Source organism: Hippocampus bargibanti, linkage group LG05 (genome assembly GCF_051943395.1).
Source record: "Hippocampus bargibanti isolate YZ-2025 linkage group LG05, ASM5194339v1, whole genome shotgun sequence".
Classification (NCBI taxonomy): Eukaryota; Metazoa; Chordata; class Actinopteri; order Syngnathiformes; family Syngnathidae; genus Hippocampus; species Hippocampus bargibanti.
This window is the reverse complement of record NC_142738.1, coordinates 15,627,501-15,649,362: the sequence shown is the minus strand read 5'-3', so window position 1 is coordinate 15,649,362 and position 21,862 is coordinate 15,627,501. Positions and strand designations below refer to the sequence as shown.

The following is a 21,862-nucleotide window of genomic DNA, read 5'->3' as shown; positions in this document are numbered from 1 at the left end:
TTTTGTTTTTTTTCTCGCAGTCTCACATCACAGGGGTGCACTTGAAAAGCAAGATCAAGGTGGTGTTTCAAATGAAAACAAAGGCGGTGGTTTGATCACATTTAGTTTGTCAGGACCCATGTCATTAATCTTTTTTTCCCACATAGAAATAGATTGGTTAAGGGGTGGCCCGAGTAATCCAATGACTCTGTTATGTTAATGAACGGGAAGAACAGAGTGGATAATTCATCACATGAAATCTGAGTCTTACTCAAAATGAACAAGAAATCGAAGGCGGTGAAGCTCGTGACAGAAAACCGCTTGGCTTTTTGAAGCTTGAGCTCCCCTTAGTGGTAGTGTTACTTCATTACAAAAATGTATGAATGCGGTTCCATCACGTCAGTCTTGTGTAACAGCCCTCAGCTGTTCGGTAACAGTGATTGTGTGCATGCTTTTCGGGGTAGAACGTAAGAAAGTCACATTAAAAAGACAATCAACTTACAGTTGACGATGCCTCAAACTAGGAGAAGAAGACGACGACCAGCTGACCGTGGTCAGAAGGCTACTAAGAGGAGTGCTGCTGGGTCGGGAGGATCCGCAGGGATTCTTCGCGATGTGCCTGTCCATCTTGGGTCAACAAGAGACCTGCGCTCGGTTTCTGCCCGTCGTTCAACCTCTGTCGTCGGCCAACCGTTCGTTGCACTCCACCCTAGTCTCCATCTACGAGCAATATTTCGCAAAGGTCTGTAACGTTTTGCTTGGGTGTTTAACGAATTATTACGACTCTGAAACGATATACAATACACTAAACTATATATCTACACATATATACATTTCTTTTAAAAAATGGGAGCCTATTTTTGAATTCTTTAACAAACCTCGTTGTTCTTCGAATCATCCATCTGCAGTATTTTCCCCCAATACCACTCATGTTCCATTTCGTTCTTCTATAAAACTCTCAAGTATTTTTCTCTTACAAAATATTTTTTCCACCCACAAGCGTCTTTAAAGGACAACCGACGTCTCCGGACAAGTTGTGTCCATAATTTGTAAAATGGCTTCAAATGACTTCTACTGAGTGTATTTTACAAAGATTCCATCGCATATATTTTGTAGCTATATTTTACGTTTTAAGACTCACGCTGAACATTCAGGAAGTCTTGTTTTTGAGTTGGTGACGAGTCCTCACGTTACGTCATGAAAGGACCCCCCCTGACCGACAAAGACACATTGTAGCAGTCCATCACGTCAATGTATTTTGCTGTACTGTTTATCTGAAAACCTTGATGTTACATCCAAAAGCCGCCAGCAGAGGGAGTCCAAGCTCCACGAAAGGAATCTATCAGCCTGTGGAAACAGGCTGATTCATTCCTCACAGCTCAGTGGCCATTTTATTGCCTCTTTTTGGGTGAGACCTTCCCCCCCGCCCGTTTGCCTCAAAATGACACGGAACAAATTCTTTAATCGATTGCAAACATGTATGCTTTCCTCTTCAGAACTATTTGAATCATATTCATAACTGGATGTGTAACACGAAAGCATATTATCCGAATCTGAAGCCATTGTTTTTATTCTCCAGCAATGCAAGACGTCTTGGCGTGACGTCACGAAATGGGGGCGGGACTTTCTGAAAATGCCCAATTCGCAGCTCATTTTTTTGCAGATTTTGGACACTTTAAGTCCTTTTTATTGGTGTTTTGCATTTGAATAAAAATATCATACTGCGTGTTTTGTGTGTTTTTCTGATGTCAGTTAAAAAACAAAAAAGTGACGTCGTTTGTCCTTTAAGTGTGCATTTACTCACACATCAACGTCAGTGTTTTGTAAGGGATATTAATCGTTCTTTCGGCGACCCAATGTGCCTTTGTGCAAGTAGCAATTGTATTTTTTGTTCAAGAACCATTACCGGGATTTATGGTGTTTAAAAAAAGGGGGAAAAAGCGCAATAATTATGAATTAGTTCAAGTAAGTTCATAATGGATACTTCAATTGTTTTACGCATATTTAATAAGAATAATAACAATAACAATAGTAATTGGTTAAAGAAATACCATCGTCCCATTTTCAATGTAGTTGAGGTGACATGAGCCAGCATTGCTAATTGTAATGGAACTGGAAAGGTTAAAATCGAAGCTGCCACTGGTGACATAAAAAAATAACAAAAGTACAGTAGACATTGAAATTACTAGACTGTTGAGGGTAACTGCTGATTTTTTTACAGCAGGCTGAAGATGATGAGTTGGAACTAGCATTGACCTTGTCTCTTCTTGAAACGCAAATTCATCCAAGAAAAATGACGGGGTATCCAATCAAAGTGGACACGCAAATGAAGGAGGAGATACAACCACAGAACCTGTGCATCAGCAAGAAACTTTTCTGAAAATGTCTGGTACATGTCAGACTGTTGTTGCCAAGAAGGACATGAGTACAAAAAGTAACGTGACAGAAGACCAGTGTGAGAAAAGAAAACATTCAAAAAACAGACGTCAGCGTCGGAAAGCAGCAGCCCAGCATGTCGTCGGTTTACCTGACTCTCCATCAGGGGGGGCACCAGTGCTGCTTTGGGTGCGCAGGGACTTGAGACTATGTGACAACCCTGCTCTTGTCGGCTCCCTGGAGTTGGGGGCCCCCGTCATACCTGTATTCATCTGGAGCCCCAAAGAGGAAGAGGGTCCTGGGATGACCGTGGCTATGGGAGGAGCTTGTAAGTTGGATATATTTAGACATGCATGATTGAATTTATCAGAAAATTCAAGTTCATAGGTCTTAGCTGTGAGAAAACATCATCTGCAAAACCAATTGAGATTTACTTCTGATCCATTTCAGTAAAGATTAGCAGGAATCATTTATGCTCTAACTTCCCAGCAATACCTCACCACCTATTTTTTTCCTCCCATCCTTTTTCAAAATATAAATAGCCCAGGACAATTTTATTTAGTTTTTTTTTTATTTCTGAATTCATTCAAATTAAATAAAAACATGAATGATTGATGTGGGGAAATACAAATTGTAAAGTTTTATTTGAAGGCCTTAATGCCCATTCCTATACAGTAAAGTCTCGTTATATCGATACTATTTCTATGCGCGCACGGAGAAAATTACATGCAAACAGGGTCGGATATATGGATATTTTTTCGGACTCCCTTGAATATCGATATAATGAGACTTTACTGTATTTCAAATATCACATTCAACGAAAGTATCTCTGTCAGCTCCTTCTGCCTATTCCCTTGTGGCAGGTAAATACTGGCTTCATCAAGCGCTGTCTTCTTTTCGCTCATCTATGCAGCATATCGGAAGTCATCTGATCTAACTGAATGCGAAGGGATCCACCACTCTGCGTATGCTCAAAGAGCTGGTGAAGGTGAATGGGGCTCGAACGGTGCTGGCCAATGCCCTCTACGAGCCCTGGTTGAAGGAACGGGGTGATGATATGGTGTCAACTCTGCAAAAAGATGGGGTCCAATGCATTCATACTGTACTAGAGACCCTTACTCTGTCAGCACGGAGGGGGTTGGTCTCAGAGGTGTGTAGGGCATTATTCATCCAGTTTTGCCTGTCTTTTGTCAAGAAAAATGGCCAACAATGCCAAGGAATATAGATGACAGTCAGACGGCACCTTTTCCTCATCAAAATTAATTTGACCTGAATTCAAGTAGCTGTCAGGGAATGAAAATTGCCGCCGATTAAAAAAAAAAACCTACCTCGAGTGATAATTACCTCATGTTCTTAAGTTTACAACTGATACTGGAATTATGAAGGAACACAGACATTCATCAACAAATTATTGGTTAGTCACTTCCTCTTCCTGAATAATCCATTTCCTGCCGTTCCAAAATAAGAGCTTGATCCTGCCAGTAGCATATGCTTGTCTCAAAGACTAAGCCATGCAAGTCTAAGTACACACAGCCGGTACAGTGAAACTGCGAATGGCTCATTAAATCAGCAGCAGCAAGCAGTTTCCGTATCCTGACAGCACACTTTTAGCATAATCATTTACAGCAGTGACGTGCGATGAGGTGGCTGGTGAGGCACTGATGTCATCACAGTCAGATTTACAAACACTACAGAGTACCTTATTCACCATTTGATTGGCAACAGTGAACGTGTTTTGTTTAAAATGTCATGTCAGCATTCTTTATATAAACAAACTGTAGCATAGAAAAAATAAAATTAAAAAAACATTATCGTGTTACCTTTACTTATAAATGAAGTCGATGCGCCGCTCCTTCTGAAGAAAGGCATCAATAACTTCTTTGTAGAAGCCTTTCTTATCTTTCTTCAGTTTTATAAGTCACCTCTGTCTCAATGGAGATCACTGCCAGTGAAAGTCGTCTTTGATCAGTCCTGTTCCGACTGTATGTTTTCAGTTATTTCAGTGCTGAGAATGACCGCGCCACTGATGCTGTAGAAGCTGGAACAGTGAGCACGAGCTGGAGAAACTTTGTCGCTTCAGGAATAGTTTCAATGAGATCCTTCTTGGCCAAAAAGCTGAGAAGCTGTCCAGGAGATTTACATCCATCACCGTTTGTGAGCTATACAGTTCAACGAGATCTGCCTTTAGCTTCACAAAGTCAAAGAACCTGGCATATTTTGACAGGCTTTGCAGTTTCGCAGTTCATTTCTAATGAAATCACCAACTGCTTCGATTAAATCGTTCTGTATTATGTTTGACAGGCCATAAAATACAGTGGATGATTCCAAATGTCTGTCATCTCTTTCGGCGAAAACATGTAATAATACAACATGGTTGCCACGATTAGCAGAGCCTTTACTTTCATCATTTCCACAAAATGCCAGCTGTTTTTTGGCAAGGAAGCAGGTGGCATTGATGAGATCTTTTAAAATCTCTCGGTTCTCCTTTACCTTAGCATTGTAGATGCTGATGTTGAGTCTTCGCTGTTCATCCAAAGCCAAGTCGATCCTGGACATCGCGAACGTTTTTAGCGTGATTTGACTTTGAATGCGCACGGTCGACCGCTCATGTTTGATGAGACTTTGTTGACATCCCCACAGCCAGCCTTTTCGTGTGTACCAGTCCATTTTCTGTCCCGTCGTCTGAAGCAAACCTTTTAGCTCCGGTGTTGGTCTTCCTTTAATTATTATCTCCTGCTTCGATTGAAAGTCCAGTTTGGAAAATTCTTTTAATTTAGATATGTAATCCTCCATTCTGAAAAATAAGGCCAAGCAACACGAAAAAAATGACTGGATGGTTGCGCTTAACTTGCTAACTGTTTACTGTAGCTTGCTGTCACTAGTCACTAATTCTATTATTCTGCAGCCGATGAGTCGCAAGAAGAATCTCTGGAATCACCAGCACCCTCTGTCATGAGGCAGGAGGACTGTGTGCCTCACCTATGCACATAGTTTTCATAAAAATAAAATAAACACTGTTGTACAGTTTTTATAATGTACAGTGACTGAACATTATATAACCAGCTAAACTGTAGAAATGTAGTTCATGTACTAAAAGTTTGTGAAAACTTTAATAGCGATAGAACTTTAAAGTACACATCACTAAATAAATATAACTGTTTAATTTATTTTTGCATTTGATATTTCCCTGATGACAGTTGAGGCACGGCCTCACCTGCCTCCCCTCACTGCACATCACTGATTTACAGCCATGAAATAATTGTATTCACTTCTTTTGTTTGAAAGGAATCGGATCTGTGTCTCACTTTATGAGCTGCTGCAGACAGAACCCAGCAGGTAACGCATTTGATGCTTTGCTGGATCCACCCATGTCTCTCCCTGTACCTTCCAGCTGGCCTCAGGGCATCCCTTTGGACACGCTGGGCCTGGCACGTATGCCATGCAGGAAGGGTGGCACCATGGTTAGTTGTTGTTGCAGCAGAACATTTAAAATCATTACAAAATCCTGTTGTGAAATTTTGACTTCTAGATCGATTGAGCAGAGAATATTCGCAAGTCGTGGGATTTCAGCGAAGAGGGTGGTCATGCAAGGCTAGAAGCTTTTCTTCTTGGACTACAGCTCTGCGTTCAATACCATCATCCCAGAACTCCTCATCCCCAAACTTCTCCAGCTTGGTGTGTCCCCCACGATCTGCCAGTGGACCCTCAGCTTCCTGACAGGACGGACACAACAGGTCAGACTGGGAAATATATCATCTACAACACGAACCACGAGCACTGGAGCCCCGCAGGGATGCGTCCTCTCTCCATTGCTCTTCTCTCTCTACAGAAACGACTGCACCTCAACGCACCCAGCTGTCAAATTCATAAAGTTCGCAGACGACACCACGGTCATCGGTCTCATCAAAGACGGCGACGAGTCTGCGTACCGACAACAAGTGGAGCAGCTGGAGCTCTGGTGCAGCCGTCACAACCTGGAGCTGAACACGCTCAAGACAGTTGAGATGATCGTGGACTTCAGGAAATATAGTGTAAAGCCTAGTGTCAACCGTTGAGACCTTCAAGTTCCTGGGAATCGCAGTCTCCCAGGACATGAAGTGGGAGGTCAACACCAACTCTATCCTGAAAAAGGCGCAACAGAGAATGTACTTCCTGAGGCTGCTAAAGAAGCATGGCCTGCCACAGGAGGTGCTGCAACATTTCTACACGGCTGTCATCGAATCCATCCTGTGTTCTTCCATCACCGTTTGGTTCGGGGCCGCCACAAAAATGGACAAAATCCGACTTCAACGGACAGTTAGGACGGCGGAAAAAATCATTGGCACCGCCCTACCCACTCTCGAGGACTTGCACACTGCAAGAATCCAAACAAGGGCGCGGAAAATCCTACTGGACCCTCCGCACCCTGCCCACCACCTTTTCCAGCTACTCCCCTCAGGCAGGCGCTACCGATCCATGCGCACCAAATCCAGCAGACATTTAAACAGCTTCTTCCCCCAAGCCATTAACTCTTTGAACTCTTCAACAGTAGCCAAAATGGAACTGTATAGTGCCACTTAGCAGTTTTTTTGACGACGATACTAGTGCAGCGTGTTCTACCGGAAACAAAGTCCTTGTGTGTTCTACATACTTGGCAATAAAGATGATTCTGATTCTGATTCAAGATGGTAAGACACTTTGTCTAAAAACATTGTCATGTCATTTCCAACCTAAAAGACCCCCATTCAAATGAATGCTCACATATTCTGTATGTACAGAGATTTACAATACAATACATATTGATTTATATAGCGCTTTAACAACAGCTGAAGCTGGAACAAAGGACAACTATCATACATGCCAATCTCCCCATTGTGGGACGAATAAAGTTTTTCTGATTCTGATTTTACAGACGCTCCCCAATTTACAAACGAGATACGTTCCGAGCGGTCCTTCATGAGGTGAATTTGATCATAAGCTGCTTCAGTGCTATATTTTGAATGGAATGTATGTTTAAGTCAAATACTGAAAGGGGAAATATATAACAGACGCTCTAACAGCCGTAAAATAAATTCACACCCACTGTAGTACTGTAGTCGTAAGCTGGCACGTAATTACCGAATTACATGCCATTACTTTTGGTTATGCATCACCATTCGTCTCCTCCTCGGAACCTGAACTGGAAAGAGCCATTTCCTCCCTGCCCATATACTATACAGAGCCAATTGTATGCGAGCTCAGCACCTCCTTGTCAGAGCGTCAACTAGGGAGAGGGATTTCCTCCCCTCCCACATATTCTACGCAGCCAATCGTAAGCGAGCTCGACGGATCGTAGCCTGAACTCATTGGCAACACTTCGGCATAGATTGGTCAGCCTTGGTGTATGTCGCATAAACATCCAGCTCTTGAAATCTCTAACGTGTCTGTGTGCGTGCGTGAAGCACAGTGCGCAGCGAAGCGCAAGCGAGCTTAGACAGAAAAAGGTGTGCAATACAAAATCTAACTTACAGCATCTCTGTCCGAACATTTTCCAACATACTGTACCCGCAAAAATGTTCATATGTACCATAACGTCGTAACTCTAATGTTCGTAAGTTGGGAAGAGTCTGGATAGGAAATATAGCAGTCACAAAGATAGCATAAATCACCAGGGAGTAAAACTAAGTTCACGTCTGCATCATGCTGAGCCAAAAGCCAAACCAACATCAATAAATACTGCTTCATTCCAATCAATTCCCAGGTGTGTACAGATATGACAAATAGTCAGGTCGGGCTGATGCCCCCAACACCAGCACTCTCTCGCCATATCTCCACTTTGGTCAGCTCAGCCCTCGCTGGCTCTTATGGGACGCCAAGGGGGTGCGCTGTCGACCGGCAAAATTCCAACGCAAACTGGCATGGAGGGATTTGGCATACTGGCAGCTCACATTGTTTCCTGACCTTCCCTGGGAATCCCTCCGCCCCCCGTACAAGGTTTGCAATATAGTTTGCATTTATGTGATATTGGGTAGTGTTTCACAACTTTTATCTGTTTTTTGTAGGAACTGCGGTGGAGCAGCAATTGCAATCATCTTAAGGCTTGGCAACGAGGGCGCACAGGCTACCCTCTGGTGGATGCGGGCGGTCATGAGGCAGCTGTGGCTGACGGGCTGGATGAAGAACTATACCAGACACGTGGTGGCATCTTTCCTTAGCATACCTGCATCTGCCATGGCTATCGCTGGTTTAATGTGAGACGTGGGAATTAACATCTGAATACCATTTTAAACAGCCGTGTACATCTGCGTATGCGTATAGGACACACTGGTGGACCCAGACGTTGCCATCGACGCCATGTGGCAGAATGGCGGCATGTGCGGTGTGGATCACTGGAACTTTGTTATGCATCCCGTTGATGCCGCCATGACGTGCGACCCAAATGGCAGCTGTGTGAGGAAATGGTGTCCTAAAATTGCAGAGCTGCCCGATGAGCTCATTCACAAACCATGGAAATGCCCGGCGTCCGTGTTACGAGGTGCAGGTGAGGCCCACAGCAACCCGAGCGATGCAGCTTGAGTAAACAAAGTGCAATTTACGACTGACCATTTAATTCATTCACTGCCATTGAAAAGCATGACGTGGAGTGCCATTCCCAAATTTGTTCGTGTTTTGATTTTTCTTGCGGGGGGTGTGCTGATAAATAATAATAATAATACATTTTATTTTAACCACCTTTCAAAGTTTTCAAAGACACTAAAGCGCTGGTCAAACCTCTGGCAATGTTTTTCCCTTCTACAAGAGGGCAGCGATTGCCTTTTGTACAGCTAGCTTTTAGGTGCAATAGACTGTTTAGGCAACATATGCATGCAGATGAGGTGATACCAGGGCCAATTGGGCAATCAGGCCAGTCGTCAGTCAGGACAAAAGACGCTATCTGTGGAGCAACAGGGGTTAGTCCACTGCTCCCCCCAACCTGAGAGCAGGGACCTGTCATAGTAGTGTCCGGCACTGCCATGTCTGGACAGTAGGGATATATATATATATATATATATATATATATATATATATATATATATATATATATATATATATATATATATATATATATATATATATATATATATATATATATATAGGGCTTATACTACCAGTAAGACTTTATTTAACTATGAAGTTAAATGCCATGTTCTTGTATTGTTACTCCGAGCTCCACCAATATGATCAAAATATTTTATTTAGCTCAACTCACTGTTGTACTTTGCAATAATGGACCGGTCTCATACCTGGGTACTTTTATTCATACTAAAAAATAAATTTGATACAATTAAAATGGCTACTTATTTTATTGGTGGATGTTCTGTTTGTTTATGAATGTATTGTTTGGTGGATGCCTCCCCAAAAAGAAATCAACTAATTTAGAATCAGTTAAAAAAATCACTAGTAAAGTCAGATTTGCATTAACATACACCAGGACACAACATACTTTGAAATAGCTACGGTTTGTAAGATTGACTGTTGACATCAAGTGGTGGAATGCGTGTAGCTCACTTTTTTGTCAAATTTCTGCTTGCAGCAAAAAGAGAGGAAAACAAAGATTTACCAACACTGTACTAAGTTAAAGGGATTTGGACCATATCCTGCATATCCAATGTTTACATGGAGGCAAAGAGTGAAAATGCAATACAAAAAAGGGTCTTTGCAAAAATTGTTGAGAAACAACTAAGTGAAAATATTCTGGAAAAAATGTCAATCATGAGGTTTATTGTACAGTTGTCCACAGTGTACACAAAATCAAAGTGCTTTTCTCGCCCTGGACGCTTGTGCCTTCTTAAAATGAAATATCAAGTAGGGGGAAAAAAACTGGTTGACTTGAACATCACTTTTCATTTTCGGGCTTCTTGAGGCTGCAAGATCTGAACTTTGGCTGGCCTGATTCAGTGAGCCTTTTTCAGCAGTTACTATTCTTCACATTTGCACAACACTGACAGAGCACCTTGCCAAGTGTTTATATGAGGAGGATAGAGGGAACAGACCGATTTTAGTCTTCTATGGAGCGGATGTATCGTTCATAGGCCGCCTCGTCCATCAGAGAGTCCAGCTCGGAAGGCTTGGCAATCGTCATCTTCATTAACCAACCTGTGTTGAACGTCAATCAGCCATTAAATGGTTAGATCACCTGTTTGCTCAACTCTTGTAAATCAGACAGCATACAGAATCTTTTATTTAGCGCCCCCCAACACACACACAAAAACACCAAACGTGTTCATGCATGCGTCTGTGTAAGCTCTCAGTCGTACAGGAGTGGTCCATTGATGAAAAGGTTTCTTCAGCCGTCATCTGTACTTCTTTGAAAATATAAGTACAGATGACGGCTGAAGAAACCTTTTCATCTGTGTTCATGCATGTTCAACCATACTGTGTCAATATACATAATAAATGTATATTAACATAGGTTACAAAAACAGTCGCTTTGTCGGTTCAAACTACAACTAGCTCTTGGGGACAAAAAAAGAAACTAACAAAATCATAATTGTTTGATTTTGCAATTCATAAGTATGACTCTGTAAAATAACATTTTTGTTTTACTCTGATCATTGCTGGTAAGGCCAAAGTTGTCAGTTAACCTTTATCATTGTTATCTCACAGTTAATTATTTCTGAAACTTTTATACTAAATTTTACGTCCATATAGGCAACTTACAGACGACAAGAAATTCTGGGTTATGTTGTTGAGACTTTACTGTATGTACGTCCTGTTATGGTATATGTTGCCAGTGTATGGTGATCAGTGGAACTTTTGTCCTGCTTAAACATTTTCTGAGACACTTTGTGACCAGGTTTCATATTTAGTGAATTTTGAATATTAACACTGTTTTACTCACCGTCTTTGTAGCAAGATGTGTTGACCAAGCCTGGTTTGTCAGCCAGCAGTGTATTTACTTCTACGACCTCCCCCGTCAACGGAGAGAAAAGCTCACTAGCAGCCTTGACACTTTCCAAAGCTCCAAATTCATCTGAGACATCAGAGATGAACAAACAAAGTGCTTTTACAAGACAGGCCTGAAGATAAAATATTGGTTACCTTGTTGAGACAGCTGCGTCCCCACTTCCGGTAGTCCACAGTAAACCACATCTCCTAGGGCTTCCTGCAAGCACAATTTGGTGTTGACCCAAATGGTTAATCGTCAGTGACGATATTTGACTGATTCGCACGCTCAAGAGGACTAAATGTACCTGAGCAAAGTTGCTGATACCGACAGTTCCGATTCCATCGTCTTCTACTCGAATCCATTCGTGCTTGTCTGTGAATTTAAGTGCTGAATGGCAGAGGAAAATCAATATTTTAAAAAAAAATACAAACGGCGCGTAAAAAAATAGTTCGCTTGTGCGTCCTTCACTTGAGTGAGTCGCTAACCAATGTGTTAGCTAACACACAAACGACACAAAACACCTTACAGGCAGGCCAAGTATTACCTGCTGAGAACCGGCTCGACGACGAAATGCCTCGTATGAACAGAGAAGAACGATTAGACGAATGGAGTTCCGAGCGTGCTAGTAAAGGCCAAAGTGGTGAAAAGTTGGAAAAAGCGCAGCTGCGGAGAAGCCGACAGACGGACATCTTTCTTCTTCGAGTGATCGAAACGTGATAGAACAGGGCAAATACAAGTAGAGATTTTTTTAGCGCCACCTGCTGATCCCGAGTAACACATGGGGGTAGGGGTCGTAGATTGTGAAAAATTCTATTTTAATTTAAAAGAAATCTAAGGCTGTTTTTTTCTTCCAACAAGCGGCGTGGCTGTTTCTTAATTTTATATTCTGACAGGTGTTTCTGGTGACACCCTCCACCCCAAAAACAACAACAATCGCTTCCATCCATTACTGTACTTTTTACGGAGCCCCTAAGGGGACATCGAAGAAAAAAAAACAAACTTTGCGAGATCTCGCAAAACTTTGCATTCCCTCGCAATACTTTGCATTCTCTCGCAAAACTTTGCATTCCCTCGCAATACTTTTGCAAGATCTCGCATTCTTTGCGAGATCTTGCAAAGAATGCGAGATCTCGCAATCTTTTTTTAAAAAATACGCATACATGTACTTCCGGTTCATCGTCAGTGTAACCGATAACAACAAACATGGAGCCTTTTCACCCGTTCGTTCCTTTAATCCAGTTTTACTTTAAAATTGGCTTGAAATACAAAGATCCGTTCTTGAGATTAAACACGGCTTACTAATAAGTGAAAGGCATTTGAAGCGAGTGGTGAACAAAAGTGGACTATTTCGCCGAAAAACGTTCGATGACTTGGGCGTCTTGGTTGACTTTATTCACAACCAGTTGCAGAATTCCGGACACCTACACCGTTACGGGTGGATGTACAGTAAGTGCAGAGAACATGGGCTTCTTGTCAGGAAAGAGGATGCTTGTCTGGTCCTGAAAGATTTGGATCCGAGAGGAGTGTCTTTAAGGCAAGCAAGACGTCTGAGACGACGAAACTACTTCTCGAAAGGGCCGAATTTTATTTGGCATATCGATTCATATGACAAACTGAAACCGTTTGGAATTTGCATCAATGGGGCTATTGATGGCTTTTCAAGGAAAACGATGTGGCTCAATGCCTACACAACAGGTAGTGACCCGAAGTTAATTGGAGGTTACTACATTGAAGTTGTGCACCGTTTGGGAGGTTGTCCTCGAATCGCTCGAGCTGATTTGGGGACTGAAAATGGTCATGTTAAAGGCTTCCAGCGTGTCCTGGTGCCCATACCGCCAGGCAGCACCCTTGACAGTTACTTGGATGGAGCCAGCACCGCCAATCAAAGAATTGAATATTGGTGGGGGTTTCTTCGCAGCCAATGCATGGAATTCTGGTTATCACTCTTCAAAGACCTCAGAGACAATGGCTTCTTTGATGGTGGATTTCTGGACAAAAGCATCCTGCAATTTTGTTGCATGGGACTTATTCAGGTGAGTTCATATATTCTGTAGCTTCATTTATGAAATGTATTTTTGTATTTGAGAGGGTGTTGATGGGACACAAAAGAAGGTAAATAATCGGATAGTGGAAAGAAGATAGTGGTCTGTGTGTGTGGGGACATAGGGTGAAGCTGAAATGATCAAGGAAAAGATGAAGGAAAAGTGGGGATGGGCAGAGTAGTAAACATGAGTGACGAGTGTAAGGTAGAAAGGAGGGAGCAGGGAGAGAAAAGCAGTCTAATTCTATAATTTCTTGCTCATAAGAGCTGCTATGACTGTGCAACCCTTCCTAAATCTGTCTGTATATGCGCACCAAATCCAGCAGGCATTTAAACAGCTTCTTCCCTCAAGCAATTAACTCTCTAAAAAGTAACCCAAATAGAACTGTATAGTGCCTCCATTTTTTGATGAGACTAGTGCAGCGTGTTCTACAGGAGACAATTACCTTGTGTGTACTACATACTTGGCAAAAAAAGATGATTCTGATTCTGATATTATTCTCAACAGGATGAGTTGGATGATACTGCCCGTGTTTGGAACAGCCATCTCATCAGGCCCTCAAAGAACATAAATGTCCCCCGTGGTCGGCCCAACATGATGTATTCTTTACCTGAACTTTATGGCACAAGGGACTTCCTCTCCACAGTTGACAATGAACAAGTTCAACTATGCAAAAGCCAGTGTGTCGGAACGGATTTTATATCTTTGTATTTCAAGCCAATTTTAAAGTAAAACTGGATTAAAGGAACGAAAGGGTGAAAAGGCTCCATGTTTGTTGTTTTCGGTTACACTGACGATGAACCGGAAGTACATGTACGCGTATTTTTTTAAAAAAGATTGCGAGATCTCGCATTCTTTGCAAGATCTCGCAAAGAATGCGAGATCTTGCAAAAGTATTGCGAGGGAATGCAAAGTTTTGCGAGGGAATGCAAAGTATTGCGAGGGAACGCAAAGTTTTGCGAGATCTCGCAAAGTTTTTTTTTTTTTCTTCGATGTCCCCTTAGGGGCTCCGTATCACCCAGTACACCTTTTTTCCTTGATCTTATTTTGCCTCTTAATTTTTGGAGGAGCAGTTCATTATCACCACTGGACATTTTCTGATGACAAAAGCAAAGGACAGCGATCGCCATAAGAAGTGATATACGTATTTGCCCATTTGCTCTTCGGTCATCATAGCAATTACTGCCATGTCAACCTGCAAAGATAAATTGTGAGAATAAATACTTGACATGTTTATTTAATTATCAATAACTTTTAATAAATTTAACATATTCACATGAGTGATGGGAAACTACAGTCATCATTATTTGTATTCAGTATTACACGAGAATAGTACATTAGGTAGCGGCAGCCCAATTACGAACTGTAATATCGATTTTAAATTGTGTTAATAACCTCATTATTAAAATAGAATTAACAGTACAGGTAGAGTAGATAGAAATGTTAGCTTCACTTTCACTTTACCTCATTAAAATACAACTAACAGTACAGGTAGATAGACATGTTAGCTTCACTTTCACTTTATTGACCTACTACCAATACTACTTCGAAAAAAAATGTCCATGTTTCTCTTGTTTTGCTTATTACATCAGACTGTGTAGCTGTATGCCCACCCTGTCGCTTTTCATACGTGCAATGTCCACGTGAGGGACGTTTCTTGACTGCAAGAAGTGTTCCAAGTCTTCCTCCATGATGCGCCGAGTTGTTGCCTTCTCTCAATAAGCAGCGCGCGCGAGCGTCTACCTGAGCCAAGCTGACCCGAAAGTACAGGAACGCACATTTTTTTAAAAAAAGATTGCGAGATCTCGCATTCTTTGCGAGAGAATGCAAAGTATTGCGAGGGAATGCAAAGTATTGCGAGGGAATGCAAAGTTTTGCGAGGGAATGCAAAGTTTTGCGAGAGAATGCAAAGTATTGCGAGGGAATGCAAAGTTTTTTTTTTCTTCGATGTCCCCTTAGGGGCTCTGTAACTTTTTAAGTAGAGGCCCCCCACAACCTATATTTGTCAAGTATCTTCGCCTTTTCTGATTAAATGATCGTGTATTAGGCTTGTTACATTTTTTTTTTCAAACTACTTCAGGGTGTACCCTGGCAACTGCCCGAATAAAGCTTAGATCGTCTCCTCCACGCCGGCGATCTTCGAGAGGTTTCGATTCAGTCACATTTAAAAAGACATTAAAACCCCTCATATAATCACTCAGGATGGGCCATACCAGCGCCGTGACGGGTCTTCCAAGATAATGCCCACCAGGCCCTTTTTGTGCACCTCAATCACATCATGTGTACTCGTTAATATACTCGTAAACCAGTTTGCGTAAGGATAAACGGTCCAGAAAATGGATGGACATGTCTTCAAAAGTACCTTACCACTACCACTAGAGGGCCGTAAAATCTCATTTTGTTTCAAAACATGAGCATCAGCAGAAGTTCCAAGAGGTTCTTAAACGTGGTGACAACGTGACATCTATCACACCTTGCCTCAATATTTAGATCAACTGTCCACATTGTACTCGACAGAAAAAGAAATACTGTCATAAAAATAGTTTACTCTCTGGAGTATACTAAAAGCATGACACAATGTATTTAACACTTTTATTAATGCAAAACAACAGGACAGAAAGCAATTTTCACTCACGCGCCCTGGGGGAGTTCTATTGCTCAAAATTTCATTAGCTGTGAAAGTGTTTTATTTGAAATAACAAAATAACTCCCTTTGTCCCGTTCTGGCTTCACAAACTAAAAATGTTGTAAAACAAACTAAAATTACATAAAACGACTGATAAAAAGTGTTCCCCACTCTCAACCCCCAGACCCAGCCCAGCCTTTCCTCTAGAGGCGGGTTGAAATGCTATAAACATAAATAAAGAAAAGCACACTTTGCTTGGCTTTTTTTATAATTACACAGCTTGTAGAGTTCATCCAGTGTCCACTTTTCCATCCCGTGATTCTGTAGGTGAGAGCACAAACCCCAACAAAATGAAAAAAAAAAAAAAAAAAAAAAACACAAGACAGCGTGACATGACGTGATGAGAGAAGTGAAAACAAGGAAAGAAAACTGTGTGTGTTCAATGGGTTAGGGGTCCTTGGCGGGCAGGTGAGAGGGGTGGGGTCTTTAGTCTGTAAAAGTCTCTCCTCACTATGGGAAAGGAACCATAAGGTCGTACGAGGAGCCAGGAAGTTCATCTCGGACTGTAGTTGGGTCACCACACACACACACACACACACACACACACACACACACACACACACACACACACACACACACACACACACACACACACACACACACACACACACACACACACACACACACACACACACACACACACACACACACACACACACACACACACACACACACACACACACACACACACACACACACACACACACACACACACACACACACACACAATCTGGTGATATCTAGGTGGTTCTCTCCTCGCCGTCTGTTTCCTGTTTGGTCCGCCGCAGGTTGCTCTTCATTTTCACAAATTCGGGAGTGTTCTCCTGCTCCTCCTCATTCTTCTGTTGCTCCAGCTCCAGCTGCAAAGACACATACGGTAGATTAAACGTGAGACAGGTGCAACAATTTATCACACATATTATACAGAAGAGATTTTTTGTCAAGATGTCACATGTACTTAGGGCTGGAAAAAAATAATTGCATTATTGAACAACCATTGTATATCATTTGACCAAAGTAGAGAAATTGAGAAAAAAATAGCTTGAATTACAAAATAGAATGTGTGGAGACAAATTTGTCGAAACTATGCTATTTTAACTGCCGGCCCCAATTTCAATGTCAAATTTTATTTCAAGTTTCCAACCGACTATAGTTAACATGATCCTTGAGGAACTGGCTAATTATTCAACATACTTGGTCTCAGATGAAAAGCAGATGTGTTGTTTCGATGCTGAAATCAATAGCATGCCATTTAAAAACTGTCTTAGGGTGATAGGTCAATTTTAAGTGTGTATAACTGTATATATTTTTTTAATTCCTGAAGTTGTTACCTGCTCTAATTTCTGTTGTCTTTTCATGAGTTCAATCTCCAAGTCGCTGCGCTTCTTATGCGCCTCCTGCTCTTCCATCTGAGCTTTTAGGACTTGCTCCCTCTTCCTGTTCTCCAGAACCTTTTGGAGTTCTGGTTTGTTCTGGGGAGCCAGGCCCCTGTGTGCACCACAAACAAAAAAACAAACCATCTTGTTACCAGCCATAAACAACAAGTACCAATCAAATGATGTGGAGCAGAGGCGCATGACATCGTTCAGTCTTGCGACATGTTTTCTCTGTATTTTGGATTAAAAATAAGTCAACAGTGTTCTCGTAATTTTGTTTCTAAACCAATTGCACCAAGTCTTCCGGTCTGCGGTCAAGATGGCTGCCAGCACTGGAACTTAGGGGAAAGATGGATGCAATCATAGCATCGTTGTCATTACTTTTCCAAATGACGCAGAGACACAACTCAGAAGCAAACTGGGTTTGCACATTCTTGGGGTTGAGTGCAAAGAGGAAGTCACTTCACTGTTACACAAGCGCGTATGAATAATGATACATAATGAAAAAAGTTAAATGACAAGGTTGACTGAGTTTGTAAAAATAATGTTTGTGCCGTGTCCCAGGCAGGATCACAATGCATGGGCGTATGCTACCGACGTCAAAAAGACTCATTGGGGACAGATGAGCGTGCCTTCGTCTTTCTGAGTCAGCGGTACCAAATGTGATGAGGTCATCCTGCAAAAACTCTTGACGAGTTTAAGGGCTCAGGAAGACTGAAGAAAAGCTAAATGGATATGGTTTAGTACTAAAAGCTAGAGAGGGTTTAGCAAATCTCGCAAAAACTCCCATACGCATAATCACACTCACTGATATAAGCACTCCGTCCAACCGACAGACACTCCTACAAGTCACACATACATACATATACATACTCTGAACTATAATCTCACAGGACTTTTTCACAAGTACGCTCTCACTTCCAAAAACACACTGTCATTCTTTCACGCACGCACATGTACACAAACTCCCACTCCAACACTCACTCACAAAAACGCTCACACCATCATAATCTCTCACTCACCTCTCCCAAATACTCTCATACACACCTATGTTCTCCCTTAAACTCTTATCAAACCACCCCCCACAAAAGATTAACTAATTCACTGCCAGACATCTGCAAAAAATGTGTCCACTCCTGAGCCAGGGTTTTTGTCACTGTCACTCGAATTCCAGGAACCACAGAATATAGAGTTTTAGGATTCCAGAAACATTCAATGCAGCGCAAGAAACCTTAGACTCTCTTCTTTCATCAGGAAAAAAAGAGTTAATTCCTAAATTATATGGGTCTGGAGTTATCTGAGCTTGAAATTGCTGTACAAAATACAATAAAATACATACATATTTAGCGCTTTAACAACAGGTGAAGCTGTAACAAAGCGCTAACATGGAAAAAAGGCAAAGGCTGCCCCCTTGTGGAAGGGGGATGAATGCCAGAGGTCTGACCAGCACTTTATCGGAACCGCCGCAAGAAAAACCAAAACCTGAACAAATTTATGAATGTCTGTAAGCTCTCAGTCGGACAGGAGTGGTCCATCACTGAGGGTACCCACAGTTTGTGAGTGCTCTCCTTATATGTTTTGACTCCAGCATAGGGCTAAACTAATACCAACAAGCGTTGAAGGTAGAGAAAAAGAGTCAAAACATATCAGGAGAGCACTCACAAACTGTGGGTACCCTCAGTGGTCATTTAACAAATGTCAGAAAGAAAGAATAGGGAATGAAACCAAAAATTCTGAAGATACAAAAAGGAGAGGAGTAGCAGTACCTTACATTGCAGGAGTTTCTGAAAAACTACAAAGAGTCCTTTGGCAACACAAAATTCCTACTTATTTCAAACCGATAAACACTTAAAAGGCAAAAATTAGTGCATCCAAAAGACAGGCTGCCAAATAAAAAAACAAAGTCATGTAGTTTATTCAATACATTGTAAAAATGAAAACTGTAAAGAGCAGTACATTGGGGAGACTAAACAAATTCTCAAAAAAAGACTTTATCAACATTGCAGGGATAATACTAGTGGGCCTCAATCGGCAGTACATATGCACCTAAAAGCTAGCAACTAATCATTTGACGACAATGAGGTTGAAATCTTAGCGAAAGAACATAGATTATTTGAAAGGGGAGTAAAAGAAGCGATTTTCATAAAACAACTAAATCCTTCATTAAACCGGTCTGGTGGGGTGAGGTTCAATCTGGATCATTCATACAATAGCCTGCTTAGGCAATATAGGATTAGGAATACTGATGAGGTGATACCGGTCGAAGTGGGGCAATCAGGCCAGTCATTAGTCAGAACGACAGGAACTATCAGTGGAGCAGCTGCAGGGAGTAGTCCTCTGCTCCCCCCAACCTGAGAGCAGGGACCTATCATAGACGAGTCCGGCACCGCCATGTCTGGACAGTAGGGATATATACAGTAAAGTCTCGTTATATCGATATTCAAGGGAGTCCGAAAAAATATCGATATAACAGGGACTATCGATATATCAGACCCTGTTTGCATGTAATTTTCTCCGTGCGTGCATAGAAATAGTATCGATATAACCGGGACTATCGATATATCCGATATCGATATAACGAGACTTTACTATATATATATATATATATATATATATATATATATATATATATATATAGGGCCTAAACTACCAGTAAGACTTTAGTTTGCTGACGAAGTATAAGATAAGAAGCGAAATTCATGAATGGCGCTCCACGTCATATTTTCAATTCTGGAATAAATCTGGGAATGGCAGTGAATGAATTAAGAGCAAGAGAATGGGCCAGGCTACTCCATCTTTGTCCAGAAAATTTTTAACACCGCCGTCTCCCATCCCCACACTACTTTAGAGTAATAAGAGGCTGTCTCCGTGAGTCTGGGCACTTTAATTAAATGTACTGTATCACTGTGTCTTGAACATTACATAACGGTGCTCACAATGTTCCCAGAAGCCGTGGGAGTTCTTTTCTTCTCCCTCCAACGTGATTACTTCAGTGAAGTGTGTGTGTGTGTGTGTTGAGGTCGCACTTTAGAGTTGTCAAGAGATTTTGATGGACTTTTCAGCACGTTCTTTATGGATTATGACGGAAATCAAACAATTCATTCAAAATTGCCGTTCTGAACTCCTGTTTTGCCTTAATTACAAGATCATTTTACACACACACACACACGCACAATTTCCATGACAACAATGTGGTAAACAACCAGAACACTCGCAAGTGGTTAGGATTCTCACAAAGATGAAAAACTGCTCACCTTATCCTTTCCATGCCGAGACTGTCAATGGTAATGTGTCAAACTTATATGTTTTTGCCGTATTTGATACGTTTGTTATCATTTCAAATAATGTACGTTATACTCCAACTTTTATACAGGATTTTTTTTAATTGTGAACCAATCTTATAAAGACCATTTTGGCTCTAATCCAGTTGGTCTCAACTGCTGGTAGCCAACCACAACGCTGCCGTCGATCACTTATTGTCACAGCAAACCGGAAAAAGTAATCCCCAATCGTATATTTTTTTAAATCGCTGCGTACAGTCCGATTGATAAAAGCATAACTTGCGCATGCGCAGTAAGCTGTCTGCATTTCCGCATTTTTTTTATCATTTCAAATAACGTACGGCGTACTACAACTTTTATACGGGAATTTATACGGGCAGCTATTAGCCAAGGTTGACAGGTATGTCAATGCATTACCATGACTGCTGGCCCCCCATCCCACAAAAAAGCCAACAAATACACTTGTCAATTGGCGGAGCAGATCTGCGTATGTGGCATATGCAGCTAAAATACAAATTGCTCCCTCTGAACCATCAAACGCTTCACCAAATCAAGTCTTGAATCAGAAGCTAACGCTGATAACACTGCTAATCTGCACTTCCGACACAGCAGCTCTGCTTATCTCATGGCATTGACATAATAGCGTTTCTGTGTTGTCCAGTTGTTGCTTGAAAATATAGTGGTAGATTTTCCCCTGCTCTGACTACCTCCTACAAATATATTCACTTTTCAGGTCCTCTCAAAAGGAAAAAAACACACACACACACAAAACACCGTTGCCATGTAAATAAAACCGTTTCCATCCCCGTTTTTGTGTAAAAGTGGAGCACATCAAGGTCAGGGAAAATAACAGTGCTTGTTAAAAGGCACTTATTACACACTTCTCCCTAGTGTTTGGACAGATGTTGTCATAATTGCATATGTTCTCGCCTGGTCGTCATGCACAGTGGACACTCCTCTGATGTTTGTTCAAAAATACACTGGATTTTTTTCATTGCTTCATCTGTGAGTCTGTGTGTGTGTGTATACATAGGCAGAGAAGGGCCCTCAGCTACAAACGTTTTGTAATCTTGATTACATAACATGCCTTTTCATGCAGCAGTCAATCCATGCATGCAACCGCAGCAACTCCACCCACCCTACTCACCCGCACTTTCATGGCCATCTGCTCACAAAATGTTCCTGTCATCACACACAAGACAGGCACATTTCTAACATGCCACGGAATAGATATT

General features: G+C 41.6%; 3 protein-coding genes and 1 long non-coding RNA gene across 7 annotated transcripts in view; 2 read left to right on the top strand and 2 right to left on the bottom strand.

Moving 5' to 3' along the window:
* The first annotated feature begins 354 nt into the window (after positions 1 to 354).
* Positions 355 to 9,337, top strand: LOC148898050 (uncharacterized). The gene is given in 14 exon segments (XM_088995941.1): positions 355 to 409; positions 489 to 721; positions 2,204 to 2,270; positions 2,273 to 2,683; positions 3,219 to 3,446; positions 3,449 to 3,505; positions 5,641 to 5,816; positions 5,885 to 5,961; positions 8,067 to 8,307; positions 8,376 to 8,453; positions 8,455 to 8,525; positions 8,527 to 8,547; positions 8,549 to 8,564; positions 8,632 to 9,337. Coding segments are annotated over 14 exon segments (1,989 nt in total). The 3' UTR covers positions 8,890 to 9,337.
* A 300-nt stretch (positions 9,338 to 9,637) lies between these two features.
* Positions 9,638 to 11,958, bottom strand: LOC148898049 (glycine cleavage system H protein, mitochondrial-like). Its single transcript, XM_088996886.1, has 5 exons — positions 11,787 to 11,958; positions 11,547 to 11,629; positions 11,395 to 11,458; positions 11,195 to 11,326; positions 9,638 to 10,449 (listed from the first exon to the last, which is right to left on the bottom strand). The coding sequence occupies exons 1-5, from the start codon at positions 11,929 to 11,931 to the stop codon at positions 10,352 to 10,354; spliced, it is 522 nt and encodes a 173-aa protein (XP_088853012.1). The 5' UTR covers positions 11,932 to 11,958; the 3' UTR covers positions 9,638 to 10,351.
* Positions 11,959 to 12,426: 468 nt separating this feature from the next.
* Positions 12,427 to 16,291, top strand: LOC148898048 (uncharacterized). Its single transcript, XR_016115032.1, has 2 exons — positions 12,427 to 13,275; positions 13,792 to 16,291. It is a non-coding gene; the product is annotated as an uncharacterized LOC148898048 (long non-coding RNA).
* The window catches only part of fam107b (family with sequence similarity 107 member B), a 30,942-nt gene continuing 24,942 nt past the window's right edge, over positions 15,863 to 21,862 (bottom strand). For all 4 annotated transcript variants that reach the window (XM_088996883.1, XM_088996884.1, XM_088996885.1 and 1 more), the window contains 2 exons: positions 17,302 to 17,458; positions 15,863 to 16,830 (listed from right to left, as the gene is read on the bottom strand). In XM_088996883.1, coding sequence (XP_088853009.1) covers positions 16,711 to 16,830; positions 17,302 to 17,458 — 277 coding nt within the window. In that variant the 3' untranslated portion in view covers positions 15,863 to 16,710. The remainder of the gene's footprint in view (positions 16,831 to 17,301; positions 17,459 to 21,862) is intronic.

Coding starts and splice junctions, on each gene's coding strand:
- LOC148898049 (XM_088996886.1), bottom strand. CDS start 11,931: ATGTCCGTCTGTCGGCTTCTCCGCAGCTGCGCTTTTTCCAACTTTTCA. Junction 11,630..11,786: donor GTCGAGCCGGTTCTCAGCAG/GTAATACTTGGC, acceptor TCTGCCATTCAG/CACTTAAATTCACAGACAAG. Junction 11,459..11,546: donor GTATCAGCAACTTTGCTCAG/GTACATTTAGTC, acceptor TTGTGCTTGCAG/GAAGCCCTAGGAGATGTGGT.